The sequence below is a fragment of the Leucopleurus acutus genome, assembly GCF_964270905.1.
Source record: "Leucopleurus acutus genome assembly, chromosome: 1".
NCBI lineage: Eukaryota > Metazoa > Chordata > Mammalia > Artiodactyla > Delphinidae > Leucopleurus > Leucopleurus acutus.
The window spans coordinates 166,663,414-166,685,851 of NC_139142.1; the positions used below are offsets into that span (position 1 = coordinate 166,663,414).

At 41.2% G+C, this 22,438-nt stretch overlaps 1 protein-coding gene across 4 annotated transcripts in view; it reads right to left on the bottom strand.

Annotated features, from left to right (window-relative positions):
- Positions 1 to 22,438, bottom strand: part of BLM (BLM RecQ like helicase) — a gene marked incomplete at its 3' end in the record, with an annotated part of 62,745 nt that overhangs the window by 18,331 nt on the left and 21,976 nt on the right. For all 4 annotated transcript variants that reach the window (XM_082849385.1, XM_082849383.1, XM_082849384.1 and 1 more), the window contains 4 exons: positions 14,596 to 14,702; positions 12,812 to 12,972; positions 6,190 to 6,385; positions 3,837 to 4,027 (listed from right to left, as the gene is read on the bottom strand). In XM_082849385.1, the coding sequence (XP_082705511.1) occupies positions 3,837 to 4,027; positions 6,190 to 6,385; positions 12,812 to 12,972; positions 14,596 to 14,702 (655 nt within the window). The remainder of the gene's footprint in view (positions 1 to 3,836; positions 4,028 to 6,189; positions 6,386 to 12,811; positions 12,973 to 14,595; positions 14,703 to 22,438) is intronic.

Genomic DNA, 22,438 nt, shown 5'->3' on the forward strand with positions numbered 1-22,438 from the left:
CCGGTCAGTTCCCTTTCTCATTCCCCTCAGTTGTCTCCAAACTCTGCCTACCATTACTATGTGGTCTTTTGCTATTGTCTATCCTAGTTCTCTAACCCAATACTAAGCACCTGCTGTTCTCAAAAGCTGCATCGTGCTTCTGTGCCTCTGTATATGTAGTTCCTCTACCTTCGAATCCTTGTTCATCCACCACAGTCCTGAAGACAAATAGGTTTCTTGTCCTATACTAACAATTGGTAGTGATTCTGAGGCTCTATCTGGCATCATCATGAAAGAGTGCCCCATCACTCTCTCCAACATCATTCCTGCCTTAATTCTTGGTGACTAGTGTACAGAGATGATCCTCCCACACCTTGGCCTTTGGCAACTTGATCTCCTATACTCCAGTGATCCTGTCCTCCACATATGTCAGCCCCTCACTCCCATGCTCACACCCACTACCTAGCCTTACTAGTATCAGCAACCCTTTTGTTCTCCGACCGCTACCTCCTGCCTTTCTAACTCACGTCATCTAGTTTCTGACTTCAGCAATCCACTGGGACAGCCTATCCTCGTCCTCAGATGTTCAGCTTCAACTCCAGAGCCGATCAATTATAACATAACCTTTCATATACCTTCAACTCCCCTGCCCTTGGGTCACACTGTTTGACAAAACACACGAGATCCAGTTCTCCACCATTCCATGCCTATAGTTGTGTAGCTAAACTTGGCAGGAGAAACACACACAACTATGCTGACTGTTTTCACTTTCAGTACAGGGCCACAAACCTCAAGTGGATCCTTAACGCTGCCAGGTAATCGATGATACATGCTTAGTCTATCTCTCCCCCATTCTCTTAGAATAGGAGTCAGCAAATTACGGCCCATGAGCTGTATACCTGTTTTTGTAAATCAAATTTTATTGGAACACAACTATGGAAAAATCAGTGTATTTATTTTAATTTATGTCTGCTTTTGGGCTAAAATAGCAGAATTGAGTAGTTGTGACAGAGACTGCCCACAAAGCCTGAAATGTTGGGTTGGCCAAAAAGTTCGTTTGGGTTTTTCCAAATAAGATCTTACGGAAACCCGAATGAACTTTTTGGCCAAGCCAATGTTTACCACCCTCTGGCCCTTTAAGATAAAGTTTGCTGACCCCAGCTTAGATGACAATTTCACACTTTCTCCTTTCTCTTCAATCCCCACTCTTGTCCTGTCAGCTGACTACCTTGCTTCCTACTTCGCTGAGGAAACAAACAATCGGAAGAGAGCTTTCAAAACTTCCTTCACTACATCCACCCCCAGCACCTGCCCTGCATTTTCTCTTCTTTCTTGCTGTTATTATAGACGAACTATCCAAGCTCCTGTCTAAGCCAGTCTTTGTCCTTCTGCACTAGCTCCCAAGCCCCCTTGCTTACTCAGGGACACTGCTTCAGCAATTCTTCCCTCTCCTCACACATCAATTTCCATCCTCCGTAGGTACGTTCCTATCAGCACACAAATATATTATTTCTTCTGTCTCTTCTTGACTCCACTTCCCCTGGCAGCTACGGTTTCATTTCTCTGTTCATCCTTGAAGCAAAACTTGAAAGAATTCTCCATATGCACTGCCTCCAATTTTGCCCCTCTCCACTGAAACTGGTCAAGTCCAGGTCCCATATTTCCGCGGTGCTAAACCCAATGGTGACGTCTCGGTCCTTATAGTACTTGGCTCGGCAGCAGCAGGTGACTAGGGAGCGCTCCCTCCTCCCTGATGCACTCCTACGCTTAGTTGCCTTGGTCTTCCTCCTACCTCACTTGTTCTATTTCTTGGTCTCCTTTCCTAGTTCTTCCTCTTCTCCTCAACCTCTTCAAGTCTCAGGGCTCAGTCTTTGGTTTTCTTCTCTTCTGTCTATAAACTTATACCAGTGCAGATTTCATCTGCTTTCATGACTTCAAATTCAACTATATGTCAACCACTCCCAGAGTTATGGTATCACCAGCCTCTCTTCAGAATTGCTGGATCCAAGACATATCTAACTCACTACACCCCAGACCAAACCCCTGATCTTACCTGCCAGCCTTCCCCAAACGTCTCAGCTGAGGGCTGCTCCACTCTTCCAGTTTCTCAGCCCTCCAGGCACCGTTCTGACCGGTCTCCCCTCTCCCCCTGGGCAGGCACTACCCCTCAAAGGCACAGGCACGCCCCCCACCTCAGGGCCTCTGGTCTTGGCTTTAGCCAAGAACATCTGTATTTGAGAGCTGCTCAGCTAACTCCTTTCTTCAAGTCTTTGCTCAGGTCTCATCTTTGCAGTAAGACTTCCCTGGGCCACTGCATCCTGCACCCCATTCATCATTCCTGACTCCTTACACTGCTGTACTTTTCATCAAAGTTCTTTCCTCTTAACATGTACTTATAACGTATAGTCTTTATTCAGCCTCCCTCTGCTAGAATGTAAGCTCCACAAGAGTAGGGATCTTTATATTTTGTTCAGTGATGTATCCCAAACTCCTAGAACATTGCCTATCACAGAGCAGGCATTCAACAAATATTTGCTGAATGAGTGAACTGATTAGCAATGTCTACAGAGTGGGGTGTGGTGGGTTGAGATGGCCATAAATCCACAGATTCCACCCCAAGAGAGAGTAAATCACCCTCTGCTTGGCTAGCGCTGCCTACGGTATCACAGTGATGTGAACACATACATGTCTGTCTCCCCTCCTGTCTGTGAATTGGCTATATCGTGTTCATATGTGAATCCCCAGCACCTTGCACAGATATTTCAAATAATATATCAACTGTGAAAATGCTCTGTAGGGGGCTTCCCTGGTGGCGCAGTGGTTGAGAGTCCGCCTGCCGATGCAGGGGACATGGGTTCGTGCCCCGGTCCGGGAAGATCCCACGTGCCGCGGAGCGGCTAGGCCCATGAGCTATGGCCGCTGAGCCTGCGCGTCCAGAGCCTGTGCTCCATCCACAATGGGAGAGGCCACAACAGTGAGAGGTCCGCATACCACAAAAAAAAAAAAAAAAAAAAAGCTCTGTAAACTGTGAAGTACAGTAGACATTAAAACATAGAATTACCATGATAGGTACAATACAGTACCTAACGACTGAATTTAACAACCTCCCAAAGTTATTTTTAGGACAGATGATAGCAAACGTATCCTGAAGCTATTGCCCTTACTCTTTACAGTTTTATAAAAACCAGTTTACAGAGTAATCTAATTGATCTGAATTCAAACACATAGTACACTAGTTACAACCCTTTTGAGAATGAAGATGTTTAAATACAGAGTTGAATGTAAAATATTCTACCTGCCCATGTTGGATCTTTTTGGGTATTTACAGATTAATGATATTTCTTAAATATCCTATAACCACCAAAACAGGTCCAGTATACATATATATATATATATATATATATATATTTTTTTTTTTTTTTTTTTTTTTTTTTTTGCGGTACGCGGGCCTCTTACCGCTGTGGCCTCCCTTGTTGCGGAGCACAGGCTCCGGACGCGCAGGCCCAGCGGCCATGGCTCACGGGCCCAGCCGCTCCGCGGCATGTGGGATCCTCCCGGATCAGGGCACGAACCCGCGTCCCCTGCATCGGCAGGCGAACTCTCAACCACTGTGCCACCAGGGAAGCCCCAGTATATATTTTTAACAGGCTTCTAGTTCTACGGATACTCCACAGAAATACTATTAAAATGTTTCTATTCCCAATTAACACGGGGAGGAAGCCATCATCCCCTTGTTAAAATCCCTAGGGCCCACTTACTGCAATCTAACTTGTATCTAACTTTTCTAAATTAAGAGAAGAAAAAAAAAAACTTGGCAAGTTCCTCATCACAAAGAATTTAAAACTTTCTTATTTTACCTTTGTTTTACAGCAATTATCACAAGAAACATCTGGGTATTTCTTACAAAAATAAGGATTAAATCCATTTTCGCCAAAGTAAGCCAAAAGCTGTATTCTCCTGCATTCTGTTATATTTTCACAGTAATGTACCATACTATACAAATTATTGAAGTGAGTCTCTTTCGTATGATGGTTTCCATCTTTTTCCACTAAAAGAGATGAAGAACACAGTAAACATACTTATTAGAGTAGAAAAATAGAAAAGAATATCACAGAAATATTTAGAATAGGTTCATATAACTTTAAATATTAAATGAAATAAAATTATTCATAGCACTATATATCAACATGACATGAAGCTATATGATAATTAACTGAATATTTATGTTCATCTTCAAGATTGTAGTTTTGCAGGAATAAACATAGGTTGTCAGGAGTAGCTGAAAAAAATTTGCAACTCTTCATTGTTCCCAACGATAAATATCTGAATTATATTTACTATATTTATCAGACAAGGATGTACTGAACCCAGCATCCAAAGCAAGCAGAGCATGGAGCCACGGCATTGGGCTGTGCATCTCCCTGAGTATCTGGGATCAAAGTGGTTAAGCCAGTGGTTCTGAAACTATGTACCAAGGACCCCCCCCAGGGCTGGGGCGGGTGCTGCAATGAATTCACAGGGGTGCTGGCAGGTGTTTTAAATTTAAGAGAAACACAGCAATACCTGACATCTGTTGAACACCACACAAGCAACTAGTTGGAGGTAGTTTATGATGTGCTACTTTCCTTCTAATGACATTGTGAAGCTGAAATTTTGGCAGTTGCTATGATAAAAATAAGTACCTCCAAAAAATCAATGTGAAACAGGAAATGAGGGTGGCAGTGTCCAATCTGATTCCAAGGTCTGAGAACCACATGTACATACTTTTCATTTGTAAGCAATTGTTGTTAGTTAAAAATGAAATAAAAATTTTTTTTTCTGGTTTATGAGTATTACTTTTTTCAAATGGTTGCTAAGTGTTTAGCATTTAAATACTTACTAAATTATTTGGACCTAACTTAATATAGGTTCTGCTTAAAAACACAAATGGACACGCTAAGTTTAAAAGTTTCATTTTTGCACTGAGAATTATCTTGGTATAGTGCAAGGGACATGGAATTTGCAATCAGATGAACCTGGATTCCATCAGGGCTCTGCCACTTACCTAGCTCTGTATCTCATTTTCCTCTTCCGTAAAACGAGGAGAATAATAGTAGTATCTTTTAGGGTTGTTGTGAAGATTAAATGAAGTGATATATGTAAAGCATTTAAGACAGCAGCATATAGTAAGTGGTAAGGAAACTTTATCATCATTATCACTACCCTTCCCCTTACCGCTGCGGCTGCTCTTGGGGGCAAGTTACAAAACCTTTCTGAAGCTCACTTTTCTCATGGGACTACCTCAAAAACTAGTGGTTACAAGCAAATAAGGTGAACATTACTTGGCACAGAGCTTGGTAAGTGCCATTTCCCGTGCTCAGTATCTCTACCAGAGTTCATTCAAAAGTGGTCTCAAAACAGGCAATTTTACTTATTTATCTATTAGAAGGGGACTGGTTCAATAAACATGGAATACCATACTATGGAACTCTATGTAGTCAAGCTATGTGTACTAGCTGGAGTCATAATTACACCCTAGTGTTGACTGGAAAAAAAATCAGGTCAACATATACATATTAAAAAAGCACATTTATATAATAACTATAAATAGAGTATAACCTTTAAAAATTGTGAATCACTACGCTGTATACCTGAAACTTATATAATACTGTAAATCAACTACATCTTAGGGGGAAAAAAGCATATATAATGAAATCGCATTTATATTGTAAAAAACCCTGCATTTGGGAAAGGTAAATATCAAATATAAGATATTGCCTAACTCCAATGAAGAGGTAAAGGTATGAGATAGGAGAGGGCTATGTAGGGGTTTTATTTCCTAACCTGGACGGTGGTACGTGACAGTTCATTATTTTTTTCCCATTTTACCTTTCTGCATGCTTGAAATTTGTTATATACCAGGATGCATGCAGAAATTGGGCCTGGAAGGATACAAAGGAAATCAGTAACTGGAGTTATTTCTTAGGGCAGGACTGCATATGAGGCATGATTTGGAAATTTTTCAGTCCTCAACACATCTGTATCATTTGAATTTTACATAACAAGCATGTAATACTTTTATCATAAACATGAATTAAAATAAAACTTCCATATCTATCTAAGTGCCTCTATTTTAAGGAAAACTGGACCCAAAACACCACAACTGCAGGGACAGATGACAAAAACGAGACCGAGGAGGACAGCATGTGTCCCCAATGGAGCTCAGCTTACTTAGTATAAGCCTCTTCAGTCTGGTCACATCGTGGTAGGTATAGAAGAGCAGGCAGTGAGAGATTTCCCCATCTCTTCCAGCTCTGCCAGATTCTTGGTAGTAACCCTCCACGGATTTAGGGAGGGATGCATGGATCACAAATCGCACATCAGGTTTGTCAATCCCCATTCCAAATGCAATTGTCGCACAGATAACCTGATGTAAAAGCAAAAGCCTATTAGGCTCATAATGCATTTAAAGGAACATTTTTTAAATCAATCAATCAATTAATTTTTGGCTGCATTAGGTCTTCGTTGCTGCGCGTGGGCTTCTTTAGTTGCATTGAGCGGGGGCTACTCTTCGTTGTGGTGTGTGGGCTTCTCATTGTGGTGGCTTCTCTTGTTGCGGAGCACGGGCTCTAGGCGCACGGGCTTCAGTAGTTGTGGCTCACGGGCTCTAGAGCACAGGCTCAGTAGTTGTGGCACACGGGCTTAGTTCCTCTGCAGCATGTGGGATCTTCCCAGATCAGGGCTCAAACCCGTGTCCCCTGCACTGGCAGGCGGATTCTTAACCACTGCGCCACCAGGGAAGCCCTAAAGGAACATTTTAATAATAGATGCTTCTAGAAGCTTTATCTTCTATCTTACTTTAAAATGTACTCTATATAAGAGTCTAATATCTTAACTTGGTTCCATTATTTAGCATGACTAATATGAGATTTTCATATTGATAATTTGCAGTTGTATTCAGACCCAAGAAAGTAAAGAGAAGCTCGGTGTGGCAGGCACTTGCTTGTGTGATTTGGGGCTATCACCAAGGGAGCCAGGATCAGCAGCAGTCGCCTCCTGATGTGTTACCACTGTTTGCCTTCGTATGTTTTTTTTTTTTTTTTTTTTTTGCGATATGCGGGCCTCCCACCGCTGCGGCCTTCCCCGCCGCAGAGCACAGGCTCCGGACGTGCAGGCTCAGCGTCCAAGGCTCACGGGCCCAGCCGCTCCACGGCATGTGGGATCCTCCCAGACCAGGGCATGAACCCGTGTCCCCTGCACCGGCAGGCAGACTCCCAACCACTGCGCCACCAGGGAAGCCCTCTCGTATGTTTTTGATATGGAGGTGTGGGGGTGTGGCTCACCCAGCCATGATACCCCTGTTGCCTTGGTAACTGTGTTTCTCAGGAGCTCTGGTTGTTCCCAGGGCTTGGGCTTTTAGAGGTCACTGCTGCTAGATTTTCCAATGACTCAGGAACAGTGGCGTTCTCACCTGCTCCAGGTGAGAACTTACTCTCCGTTTTTCCAGTGGTAGCAAGTGATCACACACCAGCTCCTTTTATTCATCAGCTAATTTCAGAGTCAAAACTTGTGAAAACTGTATTGGAACTCGTGGGCAAAAGTCTGAGAGTTGCTTATACTAGGGGAAAAAAAAGGCTGGAGACCGTGGATCTTGGTCTATGCAAATTACTCAGTGGAAGCAAGGTGATAGGTAAATTTCAGGAGCTTGATATATCAGTTTTTAGTAAAAAATCTCTTTCAAGCCTATCCATTTCAGTGGCAAATTTAGGACCTATAACCCAGCCAAAAATATTATATCTCCAGGCAAAATTACATTATACAAATAAAGCTGCAATGCTTTTTTTACCACCTAAAAAAATGAATTGCTACTTCAAAAATAGTATTTCAAAAGCAACTGGACGATCTGGCAGCCAGACTGAAGCTAATGACATGATTTCTGTAACTGTAAGTACCACAGCTAGGAGCTGCACGCCATGGATGGCAGACGGGGGGTGCTCATCAACGCTGGAGATGCTGGTGGCCTGTACTTTAGGTCAGCCATCCGTCTAAATTTATGGCTCTGCTATCAAAGGCAAATCTCCTTGGAAAGAGAAAGTCTACTATAGTCTCTAGAGGTGGGAGAGCAGGTGGAGAGGCTGTAAAGCAAGGTGTGTCAGCCCACAGGCGCACAGGTTTCTAAGAAGCCTGGGTGCATCTCCCAAGGTCGGGTGAGCACAGGGCTGTGAGGGAGGCTGCAGGCTCATGAGGTGACTATGATACCAATGCCTTCTGAGACTCTTTACTTCTTATAACTGGGAACACTGGCTTTGTGGAGTTGTTAATTCCTTCTTTATTTCTGTGTTGCTTTTAAAACTTCAGGCTAGGGACTTCCCTGGTGGCACAGTGGTTAAGAACCTGCCTGTCTACGCAGCCCTGGTCCGGGAAGATCCCACATGCTGCAGAGCAACTAAGCCCGTGCGCCACAGCTACTGAGCCCATGTGCCACAACTATTGAAGCCTGCACTCTCAACCACTGTGCCACCAGGGAAGCCCAATCATCAGTGTTATTTTTAATAGTAAATAGCTTAAATGTCCTGAGAGCATGATTGGTTACATTATGGTACATCCCTGCCATTAAAAAATGGTTTATGAAGAAATTTTTAATGATATGAAAATGTTTGAATGTTAATGATGGATAAATGTAGGGGAAAATATAATTCAAAAGTGTGTAATCTCGGGCTTCCCTGGTGGCGCAGTGGTTAAGAATCCGCCTGCCAATGCAGGGGACACAGGTTTGAGCCCCGGTCCAGGAAGATCCCACATGCCGCGGAGCGGCTGGGCCCGTGAGCCATGGCCGCTGAGCCTGCGTGTCCGGAGCCTGTGCTCCACAACGGGAGAGGCCACAACAGTGAGAGGCCTGCATACCGCAAAAAAACAAAAACAAAAACAAAAACAAAACACTGATGTAAATTCCACACCCATGTTTCAGATTTGAGGCTCTTAAATATGGTCTACCACATTGTTTTCCAGAAAGGCTCTCACGAGTACTACAGGAAATCGTCTCTGACAACACTGTCCCCGACAGTTAATAAAAGTTTGCTAATACAAGAGGTAAACATGATCTCACTGTTTTAAATTTTAATTCCTTTGATTATTAGCAAAATTGCACTTAAAAAATTTGTATTTAGCCCTCTGTAGTTCCTCCTTTCCAACAGTTTCTTGATAGCCTTGAGTAATTTACTATTTGAGAAATGTTTTTCTTCTCACATTTTTACAAGCTCTTCATTATGTTTTATTTGAGGAAGCTATAGTTCCCATTTTGCTGTTGCCTTTAATTTTTTTCTACAGATATAGAAGTGTTTAGTTGTTTAGGTTTTTAATCATTTCTAGCAATTACTTCCTTTTGGGCTGTTTTTAAGCTTAGGTTCTCTTTCACTCAGCGTGCATACATTTAAAAATATCTGTACCTTTATTTACTTATAATAAACTTTGATATGAGGACTCAGAACAACTCTCCCCATCAGGTAACCAGTACCACTAGTTGAAAAATCTTCCTCTCCTAATTAATTTTGAATGCCTTCCTTATCATATATTCTTTTTACCTGTTTTCCAGTCTATTTCTGGATTTCTGTTCTATTGATCTTTAATGTATTGCAAAGCCAGTGTTTGTGTGTTATTATTTTCTTGCCAAATTCTTTTGGTTATTTTCACTTGAATATTCTTCCAGGCAAACTTTGGGAAAAGTTTATCAAAGGAAGAAAACACTGCAATTTTGATTAGCTACATATTAATTTGGGAAGAATGCCTTCTAGTTATGTCAGTGAACATAAACCAGTATTTTACATATCTGAAAAAGCCTTTCTATTGTTTCCGACATAAATGACAATGAGCTGGCGTGAAACTCTTAAGTCCCAGCCTTTCCTCTTCTGATTCTGGAGATAGTTCGCTTCTGATTTTTTAATTTAGTGTAACTGTCTCAGGCATGTCTATTACTCGTTCTTGTTTTTTTAAATTTTATTTATTGATTGATTGATTTTGGGCTGCATTGGGTCTTCGTTGCCGTGTGCAGGCTTTCTCTAGTTGCAGCGAGTGAGGTCTACATTTCATTGCGGTGCGTGGGTTTCTCATTGCAGTGGCTTCTCTTGTGGAGCATGGGCTCTAGCACGCGGGCTTCAGTAGTTGCAGCACGTGGGCTCAGCAGTTGTGGCTCGTGGGCTCTAGAGCGCAGGCTCGCTATTTGTGGTGCACGGGCTTAGTTGGTCCGTGGCATGTGGGATATTCCCGGACCAGAGATTGAACCCGTGTCCCCTGCATTGGCAGGCGGACTCTTAAGCACTGCGCCACCAGGGAAGTCCCTCTCGTTCTTTGTTGAGTAACCTATTTTTTTATCTTCATGAATACAATTTCTTATAACTGTAAATCAAACAAAATGTTCTGAACTATGTCTACATGTAAGTTATTCCCCAGTGATCTTGAGATAACTCTTAAATTTGTTACATATTTGTTATGTATTTATTTATAATACCTTTGACTACTCTATTGATCTCAACTATCTCTATTTCTTTTTTGGGTATACTTACTATTCTTAGGCTGAACCCCTACTCTCCCAGCTACCAATAATTTTTTTGTTTTTTTCTGTTCAATTTTTTTTTTTTCTGTTCAATTTTCATATGTTTTTTTCCCCTTCACATTCTCAAGTTATTCACTACATCACTGATTCAAACGTCTGCATTGAATTGAACCATTTGTGTCTTGATATATAATTCTATTTGTTTTATTTTTCTTGTATTTTCTTATCTGGATAAACTGACTTTTTATTTATCATCTCAGCCTCTTCACAACATCTTCTTATGGCAAACTGTTTCTAGTTCATATAAGTCAAGTCTTCTTAAATCTTTCTGAGGATATTAAGCTGATATCCTCTAAGATTTCCTTTTGTTTTCCCTCAGGAAATAATTTTGGGAGATACTTTTCCTTCTGAATCTTCACAGTAATGATTTCTTTTTTTTGTGAGCTGAAAACTTCATAGGCTACAAAAAAATTATTAGTCATTCTCCTCAAATTCATCCTTGTATGTAGAGAGATCTATCCAAGTTTCATATTTGCCACAGTATGGGATGCCCTAGAATGTTCTTGCTTCCTTCTTGATCTACTTGGGTGATAAATTTATCCTCTCAGAAGTAGATGCTCAACATCATTAGTTATTAGGGAATGCAAACAAAAATCACAACGAGATACCACTTTACATACACTAGGATGGATATAGTAAAAAAAAGACAATGATAAGTGTTGGTGAGATGGAGACATGGGAACCTCATACATTGCTGGTAGGAATGCAGAATTTTGTAGCTGCTTTGCAAAACAGTTTGGCAGTTCCTCAAAAAGTTAAACAGAGTTTCCATATGACTGAGCAATTCCAATCTTACATCTACCCAAGAGAACTGAAAACATGTTCACACAAAAACCTGTACAGAAATGTTCACAGACGCATTATTCACAATAGTCAAAAAGTGGATACAGGGACTTCCCTGGTGGCGCAGTGGTTAAGAATCTGCCTGCCAATGCAGGGGACACGGGTTCGAGCCCTGGTCTGGGAAGATCCCACATGCTGCAGAGCAACTAAGCCAGCGTGCCACAACTACTGAGCCTGCGCTCTAGAGCCCGCGAGCCACAGCTACTGAACCCGCGCGCCTAGAGCCTGTGCTCCACGGCAAGAGAAGCCACCGCAATAAGAAGCCCGCGCACCGCAATGAAGAGTAGCCCCCACTCGCTGCAACTAGAGAAAGCCCGCACGCAGCAACAAAGACCCAATGCAGCCAAAAAAAAGAAAAAAAAAAGAAAAAAGGAAAAAAAAGTGGATACAACTCAAATGTCTACCAACTGATGAATGGATAACAAACTGTGGTACTTCCATACAATGGAACATTATCCAGCCACAAAAAGGAGTGACGTACTGATACATGCTACAATATGGATAAATCTTGAAAACATGCTAAGTAAGAGAAATCAGTCACAGAAGAACACATATTGTATGATTCCATTTACATGAAATGTCCAGAATAGGAAACTCTATAGAGACAGATTAGTAGTAGTTAATAGATTAGTGGTTGCCAAGGACCGGGTGTTAGGGGAGTGAGGAGTGACTGCTAGTAGATATGGGGTTTCTTTCTGGGATCATGAAATGTTCTGGCATCAGACAGTGGTGACAGTTGCACGACCTTGTGAATGTACTAAACTCCACTGACTTGTAAACTTTGGAAGGGGGAATTGTATGGTATGTGAATTACATCTCAATAAAAAGTTTTTTTGATTTAAGAAAGAAAAAGTGGTTTCCCTGGTGGCGCAGTGGTTAAGAATCCACCTGCCAGTGCAGGGGACATGGGTTCGAGCCCTAGTCCAGGAAGATCCCACATGCCGCGGAGCAACTAAGCCCGTGCGCCATAACTACTGAGCCTGCATTCTACAGCCCGCGAGCCACGACTACTGAGCCTGTGTACCACAACTACTGAGCCCACGTGCCACAACTACTGAAGCCCGTGCGCCTAGAGCCCATGCTCCACAACAAGAGAAGCCACCCCAGTGAGAAGCCCGAGCACTGCAACGAAGAGTAGCCTCTGCTCACCACAACTAGAGAAAGCCTGCATGCAGCAATGAAGACCCAATGCAGCCAAAAACAAACAAACAAATAAATAAAATAAATTTTAAAAAAAGAAAGAAAAAGCAATTTTAGATGTCTCAAAAAACATCAGTTTTTAAATCTGCCTTATTTTGATGTTTACTACCTTTAAGGTGAAAACAATTTTCATCCTACATGTACAAGGTGGCTTATGTACTATAAAATATTGTTTCCTTTGTTTATTTTTAAAAATGTTACCTGGCAGCCATCCTGATTAATCCACTTGTGCTGTACTTCATCTCTGGCAGAGTCACTGAGGCCAGCATGATACGCCAGAGCAGCGAGACCATCTTTCTGTAATGTGTCAGCCACTGTGTCACATTCTCGCCTGGAAAGGCAGTAAATTATCCCTGAGTCATCTGCCAAGAAACCAAACAGTATTGTGAAACGAGGACTTTTAACATAAATAACACAACCTACATTATGTTCTCAGAAATATCTGAATTGTAAACAGAGGTATAGTTTTCTCCATAGTTTTCTTACAGCAGAGGAAAACCACATAGGTAGAATAAGTCAAGCAACGGATCACGTGCACTGGAAATGACAAGATTTAACCTTTAATCCTGTCCCTCCAAATAACTCCTTAGGTAGACCTGGAGGAACCCTGGGCTCTGTTTCACACTTGCTATAAAATGGAAAGGCACTCTTCACGAACTGTAGAAAGCATATGGCAATACCTATCAAGAGCCTTAGAAATGCTCCTTTTTTTTTTTGCGGTACGCAGGCCTCTCACTGCTGTGGCCTCTCCTGTTGCGGAGCACAGGCTCCGGACGCGCAGGCTCAGCGGCCATGGCTCACAGGCCTAGCCGCTCTGCGGCATGTGGGATCTCCCTGGACCAGGGCACGAACCCGTGTCCCCTGCATCGGCAGGCGGACTCTCAACCACTGCGCCACCAGGGAAGCCCAATGCTCCTAACTTTTGATTCAGTTTCTTTCTAGGAAACAAATCTAGGAAATAAAGTGATCCAAGTACTTATTATATAAGCAGTTTTGTTTATAATTTTTAAAATTAGAAAAATCTTAAGGGCCAGCATTAGAACAATAATTAAGAAAGGAATTTATAAACTAAAACAAATTGTAACTATTAAGTGTTTTCTAAGTTTTTAAAACGACATGAGAAAATGTTTAAAATATAAAACAGGGTAAAGGTAGAAACACTGTAGATACAGTATGCTAATGGAAAGAAAAATGCATACAAAAATTATTGGAAGGAAATAAACCAAAATGGTAACAGTGACTTGTCCTATGGTGAGGCCTGTCGTTTGATTCTTTCTTTTTTTTTGTTGCTTTCTAAATTCTCTTCACTATATTTCTTGCTGTTTGTATGTATGCTATTTTTAAAATCAAAAAATAAAAGGTATTAAAGAAAAAGTCATCTGTCTGTGGCAGAGCCAAAGACACAGATACACACACAAGCTATTATTTATATTAGGTGCCTGGGAGAGGGGGGGACTGGAAAAGGAAATTACTGACTTTTTCTTGGTCTATCTCTGCATTGTTTGATTTATTCAAACAAATATGTATACTAATTAAAGAAAATGAAATAGAGATGTTTAACAAAAAAATTCTCCATGGAAAAGTAGAAAAGAGGTTACATGGAAAACTACCATGAATTTCAGAATCTCATTTTAGTTAATATAACTCAAGGGCAGACACACTTGGGAGAAGGCACTAGAACAGAGCTGTGTAATTCATTAACTGATAGAAGCCAGAGGAAAGACAGTGAAACCATGAAATTACAATACAGGTGTGTAGGAGGGAGTATTTAATATACTTTTTGTTAGGGTTTATTGTTAACAAACCAAATGAGATTTTATAATTTCCAGAATTGAGAGAGTTGCAATATTCTGCTCTATGAATAGCAAGTTAGTGCTATCATAATGAGAAAAGAAATGTTTAATATGCAATTTTATATATTCAATTGTGGTACTAAAAAGACACTTATTACTTCTAGACATGATTTATCACATGGCTGTACTCACGTGGGTGATGCTTTCTGATCCATTCTAAGCAATCAAATGCCACCTTTTTTGGTTTTTTGGGTAACACGTAGTATTTTAGATTATGTCTGTTGAAGCTCATGCTAAACCTAAAAGAAGTCGCAAACGTAAAATTTTGTTATTATGAGAAAATATAGTTTTAGCCATCTTCAAAAATTAAATGCTTATTTTCCACCATGCAAACCTAATTATCAAGTTGTCTTAAAGTGAATGTAGCTACTGGCAGCTTACATGATAAAACACAGATGGAAGTTAGGTTAAGGATTAAGAATGGTGATAAGGAGGCAATGTCTATGGGACTAGTTATTAACAAAGAATCAGAAGGAATGCAGAAGAGAAAAACCTGTAGAAAAGACAGCAGCCAGTCTCTAAGATGAGGTGGATTAAAAGCAGAGATGGCTAAAACGTTATTTAAAAGATTAAGAAAATCATAGAGAAAACATAGGCCACCAACCCCCCCAAATTTTGACTGTGTACAGAAGAGTGAGGAACTGGTTGCAGGGCTGCAGGAGCTCAAGCCTGCAGACCCTGATCTCTGTACTTTGGCTGTGTGCCTAAGGGGAGTGTGGCTGACTCCGAGACACATGTGCTCCTCTTTCTCTGGCCTTTTGCTCTTGGTCCCACACTTCCTCCCACTTCCTTAGTGAGCTCTTCCTCTCCATTATCTCCTTTCTTGTGCTTCAGTCTCTTCTGTGAACTCTTCCCTTTTATCTCTGCATATGTTCTAGGACCCCCAATCCTAAAACCAACAAAAGCTTCTCTTGACCCTACATACATTCCACTGCAGCTGGCATCCCTCCTCGTTCCTTCCCTCCAAAGGCAAGTTTCTAAGACTTATGCCCCCAACCAACCAACCATACATCCAATTTCAACTCTCATCATTTCCATTCTGGCTTTCGCCATTACCATTCTGCCAAAATTGTTTTAGCAAAGCTTTTGTTTTATTTACTTATTTTGTGGCCGCACCACGCGGCAGGCGGGATCCTAGTTCCCCGATCAGGGATGGAATCCGCACCCCTTGCGGTGGAAGCGCACAGACTTAATCACTGGACCACCAGGGAAATCCTATCAAAGCTTTTAAAAACTGAAGGGTAAGGGAATTGTTACAGGGCCCTTGGCCCTGACGACACCCTCCAGCTGTGCCAGGTTCCAACACTGCCACAGAAAGGAGAGAGAACACTATCTAATGAGTTAAAGTTAGAGCACAAAGACATCTCAGTGCCTGGGTGGACGGAAGGAAACAAAGAGACTATGAACAGCAATAACCTGTGGTAAGGAGGTTGCCTCTAGACAGGGGGTGGGGATCAGAGGGAGGAAAGATGGGGAATAAAACCACTGCCTTTCTGTCTTTGTATCTAAGTCCAAGCTAGATGGGTCCAGGTTTTGTTGCCATTGATAAGATAAGCATTTAGTTTTAGGACTAAAGAACGCAACACTTCACATGTGGAGGGCAGCAGTCGTGTTCCTGAAGGGGCTGCAATACAGATAAGAAGGCCATGCAGTAGGCAGTGGTTCTTTCAACTGTGCAGGTAATCTTTCAACTGTGTCTGGTGTGCGCACTGGTCTGTAAGTTAGTTACTTATTTATTTATTTATTTATGGCTGCGTTGGGTCTTTGTTGCTGTGTGTGGGCTTTCTCTAGTTGCGGTGAGCGGGGGCTACTCTTTGTTGCAGTACGCGGGCTTCTCATTGTGATGGCTTCTCTTGTTGTGGAGCACGGGCTCTAGGCATGCAGGCTTCAGTAGTTGTGGCACGTGGGCTCAGCAGTTGTGGCACGTGGGCTCAGTAGTTGTGGCTCGCGGGCTTAGTTGCTCCGTGGCATGTGGGATCTTCCTGGACCAGGGCTTGAACCCGTGTCCCCTGCACTGGCAGGCGGATTCTTAACCACTGCGCCACCAGGGAAGCCCCACACACGCTGGTCTTTTGTCAGACCTCATTCTCTTACCTCTCCACGCGGTTGGCTATCCTTACCGAAAACTCTATTAGTGCTCACACCCGTGGGGTTTCTCCCCCTTACCTCTCTGACTTCTTCCTCTCCTTCTCTCCTTTCCTTGCTTACTCCTTAAGTGAGAATCACCCCCCAAAATGCTTGGCTCTTCTTTCTTCTTCCCCTATATTACCTTCTTCAGGGACCTCACTCTCACTGCTTTAAACAGCACCAAATATCATTCCTGCGAGTCCCAACTTGCACCCCCAGCTTAGACCTCTTTTCAGAGTTCTAAACCACAGTCCAACTTCTTTCAGGTCAGTGGTCTAAAGTTGGGGTGTGCATACCCCTAGGGTTCACAAAGACTTTCCAAAGGTACATGAGCAAAGACAATTTTAAAGGAATCAATTTCCAGATCCTCTGTTTTCACACTTACGAATTTCCCCCTAAAGATGGATCTGAGAATGCCTGTAGTCAGGACTCCCTGCTTGTTACTCCTACCCTGTTTTTTCCTTTTACAATTGTCTCTCACTTTTGGAAAACAAACAAATTTTACTTTTCACCCATTCTCAACTTTACCACTGTGCATTGTTTTGGACATAAAAACCTCCAGTATACCAAATAAAACAAATTGAAATATAGTATGGGTATAGATGAAACTTTCTCTAATCCAAATACCAGAAACTCTTGGTAGGGCTTCATGTCTCTAAGTGTTTTACATTATTTCTGTTAAGAGTAAAGTATAACATCAGGAATAAAGTATTTTGGCCTTTATTGGGGTGTTCTGATTTCAGATATACTGAGAGTAAGGTGGTGGGAGAGAAGATGATTCTCACTTTATGAAGTTGCTTCTTTCATTCCAATTGTCATAAAACGCATTACTCTGAGGGTCTTGTGAGACTACTGTTAAACAATACTTTGAAACCATCCCTCTTAAGATATCATTTAGGGTTTCCCTGGTGGTGCAGTGGTTAAGAATCCACCTGCCAATGCAGGGAACACAGGTTCAAGTCCTGGTCCAGGAAGATCCCACATGCCGTGGAGCAACTAAGCCCACGCACCACAACTACTGAGCCTGCACTCTAGAGCCTGCGAGCCACAACTACTGAGCCCGTGTGCCACAACTACTGAAGCCTGCACGCCTAGAGCCCATGCTCCACAACAAGAGAAGCTACTGCAGTGAGAACCCCGTGTACCACAACAAAGAGTAGCCCCCGCTCGCTGCAACTACAGAGAGCCCACGTGCAGCGATGAAGACCCAACGCAGCCAAAAATAAGTAAATAAATAAATAAAATGTTTAAAAAATGCTGAAGAATATCCATTAAAAAAAGAGATATCATTTCTATGTACAAAACACTTAGAGATCTTTTAGTGCTTGAAATGGCAGAAGAATGTGCAGCAGATTGTGGCAAAAAAGACGGTAGATAAAGGACTTGATATGCCCATAGACTCTTTTTTTTTTTTTTTGCGGTACGCGGGCCTCTCACTGTTGTGGCCTCTCCCGTTGCGGAGCACAGGCTCCGGACACGCAGGCTCAGCGGCCATGGCTCACGGGCCCAGCCGCTCCGCGGCATGTGGGATCTTCCCGGACTGGGGCACGAACCCGTGTCCCCGTCATCGGCAGGCAGACTCTCAACCACTGTGCCACCAGGGAAGCCCGCCCATACACTCTTCTGATTGTTCTGTTATTTACAATCACTGCCACAGCAAAGGAAACTGCAGTCCTGATAAAATTAAGGCATAAAAAGAATTGCCCAGGAATACAAATGATGTAGATATTCTTGAAACTTATTTGATATGATTTGGGCTTAAGTTGGGAATGGTGCATGTGTCTGTCTCCCTACCAATAGGAATGCTGAAATGATTATACACAAGAATGGCTTTACTGCTCTTCCCTACAAATTACACTTTAATTTCAGAACCATGTTTTATACATTAAAAAAAAAAAGCTTTGGGTCAAAAAAAGAGAGACAACAGCAAGTGCTGGTGGAATCAGAACCCACTATACCACCGGCGGGAATGTAAAATGGTGCAGCCACTTTGGGAAACAGTCTGGCAAAAGGTTAAAACAGTCCTCAAAAGGTTAAAAATAGTCACCATACGACCCAACAATTCCACTCCTGGGTATATACCCAAGAGAAATGAAAATACAGGTTCACACAAAACCTTTTGTTTGTGAATGTTCATATGCAGTTCAAACCCATGTTGCTCAAGGGTCCACTGTATTCACACAATTTGTTATAATGAGAAAGTTAACAGTCTCTTAGAGTTCATTACATATAACATATCTTACTTGGCCTGTTGGAAAATGGGATGTTTGGAATTAACAGATATTCTAGTTAGGGAGAGTTCACATCAATTGATGAATGGATAAATAAAATGTGGAATGCCTATTCAATGGAAGATTATTCAGCCATAAAAAGGAATGAAGTTCTGATATGTGTTACAACACGGATGACCCTTGAACACAGGTTAAGTGAAAGAAGACGGGCACAAATGAGGAGAGAATGGGGAGTGACTGCTGAGTACTAGGTTTCTTTTTGGGGTGATGAAAATGTTCTAAACTTAGATTCGGGGGATGGTTGCACAACTCTGAAAATACAAACAAACGCACTAAATTCTAACCTTTAAAGGGGTGAATTTTGTGGTGTGTCAATTATATCTCAATATTTTCTTTTCTAAAAAAGCTTTGGATTCCAAAATATCTTCACAAAGGGAGTACTGATGTTGCCATTAAAATGGTAAACATTATTAGGTCCAGGGTGTCAAACTCATGTCATTTTAAGTGATGTGTCAGGAAATGGAATCAATTTGCACTCAGCTCTTGTTGCTCTTGGAACTGAGGCACTGTCATGAGGATACGCACTAAGTAGTTTATGTGAACTGAAAAACAAAGAATTTTTTTTTATATGTAAGAAAATAAGTTTGGCCAATTGGTTTGGCAATGACAACTGGCTTTGCCAGTTAGGTTATATGGTAGTCATGTGCCACTGTTTGAATAGTTTTGACAAAACTATTATTTAAAAGCATATCAGGGACTTCCCTGGTGGTCTCGTGGTTAAGAATCCGCCTTCCAATGCAGGGGATGCGGGTTCGATCCCTGGTTGGGGAACTAAGATCCCACATGCTGCTGGGCAACTAAACCCACGTGCTACAACTACTGAGCACGCGGGTCACAACTAGAGAGCCCATGTGCCACAAATACAGAGCCCACACGTCCTGGAGCCTGTGTGCCACAACTACTGAGCCCATGTGTCACAACTAGAGAGAAGCCCGCACCCTGCAATGATGAGCCCGCTCACTGCAGCGGAGGATCCAGCATGCCGCAACGAAGATCCAAGTAACAGAAACTAAGAACCGACGCAGCCAAAAATAAAAGGAATAAATATTAAAAAAAAAAAAAAAGTTGAGGACTAGGAAAGCATATTAAGAGTCCCTGCACACAGCAGAGAAGACAGATAAGCTCTTTGAGGGACTGGTATAAAGAAAATTATTTTAAAAAAAGAAAAGCATATCACCTGATTAAAAATATATGTCAAAAATATACTAGGAAAGGTGTACTGAAACTAATAGTATTTTGATTTCCCCAACTCCTTCAAATATACTGGACACAAGATTCACCTGACTGAAAGAGTAACACAAATACTTAAAGTCATTAGAAAAGTTTTGGTAAAGCATTTTTTTTAGGGTATATTTCCCAGAAAAAGTAAAGTAACTAATGATCTGACTTATTTTGTCAGTCAGATGGTTTTCAATTCTTCGCTTTTCACAATATTTGCAGGACTCAATTGAGATGTCAGCTGACAGATCATTAAAAATAATTTTTGATGACAGATCATATTTTGGCATTTACATCAGAAGGAATTTGAATAATTGAGCGTTAATACTGTAATAAAATGTTTTCCATTCCTATCTACATGTTTATGTGAGCAACATTTCTCAATGCTATAAAATATACCTATAAAAATAAGAAATATGAACAGACTTGATTTATCCATAGATATATGTACTAATTGGGAAAAAGTCCTATCTCATTAAGTTACACATTCCCCATCAAAATTTATACTTAAGAATTATTTTCAAAAATATTTAAGCTATTCTGATCAGTCAGGTACTACTAATGATTATATATAATTCAATTAGGACAAAAATTTTGGTATAGGAAATTTAAAAATAATTTATATATATTTTTTTCTTGCAGGTAAATATGACAGAGTAAGCAACAGGTTTCATGCATAAAAATAGGATAAAATTAGGATAAAATTCTGTAGGGAAACTGAAAGAGATATATGAGTTTGAAAAGAAAAGGGGAAATTAAAAAACCTGTTAAAGAGTTAAAATTTTTATTATGTCTTCTATAAGTGGGAGATAGTAGGTACAGAATTGCTATATTATGTTTATAGTCTACTGGATACATTTAAAAGAGCTAAGTAACAATTCTGTTTAAAAATGTTATTTACAACAGACCACTGTTCTCTTTATTTAAACTCATGTTGAGGAATTCCCTGGTGGTTCAGTGGTTAGGACTCCATGCTTTCACTGCCGAGGGGCTGGGTTCAATCCCTGGTTGGGGAACTCCCTCAAAAAACCAAAACAAAACAACAAAAAACAAAAAAAGTCATGTTGAAAAATTTTAGGTGTCAGGTTTAGAAATGTACAAGTGGTACAATTCTCCAAAATTCTTTTAAGTCGCATTGATTCAACTCTGCTTTCTCTCTGGATTCTGTCCCCTCCTTCCACTTCTGGTGTTGCCAATCTCTCTCCTAGATGGCTACAACTGGGTTCCTAAAGGGCCACCCTACCTCTAATCTCTTGTTCCTCCATTCCATCTTCTGTTCCACTGCCAGGGTTATCATTCAACCATACAGTTCAGATCAAGCCACTTCCCAGGTCAAAATGCCTACATAAGAAAGTCCAAACACTTTACCATCATGATATGCAAGACCCTCCAGATCTGGCCTCAAGCCACCTTTCTAGGGTCATCCCTTTATATTTCTCTTCTTATCCAATGGATTATCCACCATTCCTTGGGCCTGACCTGTAATTTCATGCCAGAAACTGCAGCCCTGAATTCTCACTCTTCCCCTGTTAAAATGCCATTCACCTTCCACTTCATACCCACTAGGATGAGTATAATCAAAAAGATACAGTAACAAGTGTTGGTGTGGATGTGGAGAAATTGCAACCCTCATATACTACAGAAGGTGAAATGGTGCAGCTGCTTTGGAAAATAATCGGGAAGCTCTTTAAAAGATTAAAGGTAGAGTTACCATATGACCCAACAATTCTACTCCTAGGTATATGCCTAAGAGAAATAAAAACTTACATCCACATGACAATTTGTATACAAATGCTCACAGAAGCATTATTAATAACAGCCAAAGAATGGAAGCAACTCAAATATCAATTACATGATGAATGGATAAATAAAACAGAATATACATACAATAAAAAAAGGATGAAATACCAATATGTGTTACAACATGGACGGACCTTGAAAATGTTATGTTAAGTGAAAGAGGCCAGTCACAAAAGGCCACATAATATATGATTCTATTTACATGAAATGCCCAGAATAGGCAAAAATCTATGGACACAGAAAGTAATTAGTGATTGCCTAGAGTTGGGGCGATAGGGAATAGTGGGAATTGACTGCTAATGGGTATGGAGTTTCTTTTAAGTGAGACAAAAATGTTCTAAAATTAGGTAGTGGTGGGGTTGCACAGCCCTGTGAATAAATGAAAAATAAAGCAAAACATCAACCCATAGAACTGCATACTTTAAATAGGCAAATTTTAAGGTATGTAATTTATATCTCAGTACAGCCGTTTAAAACTTTAAAAAGACCATTGTTCCTACAAAGTCCACTTCCTTTATAAAACCCTACCTGACCCTCCT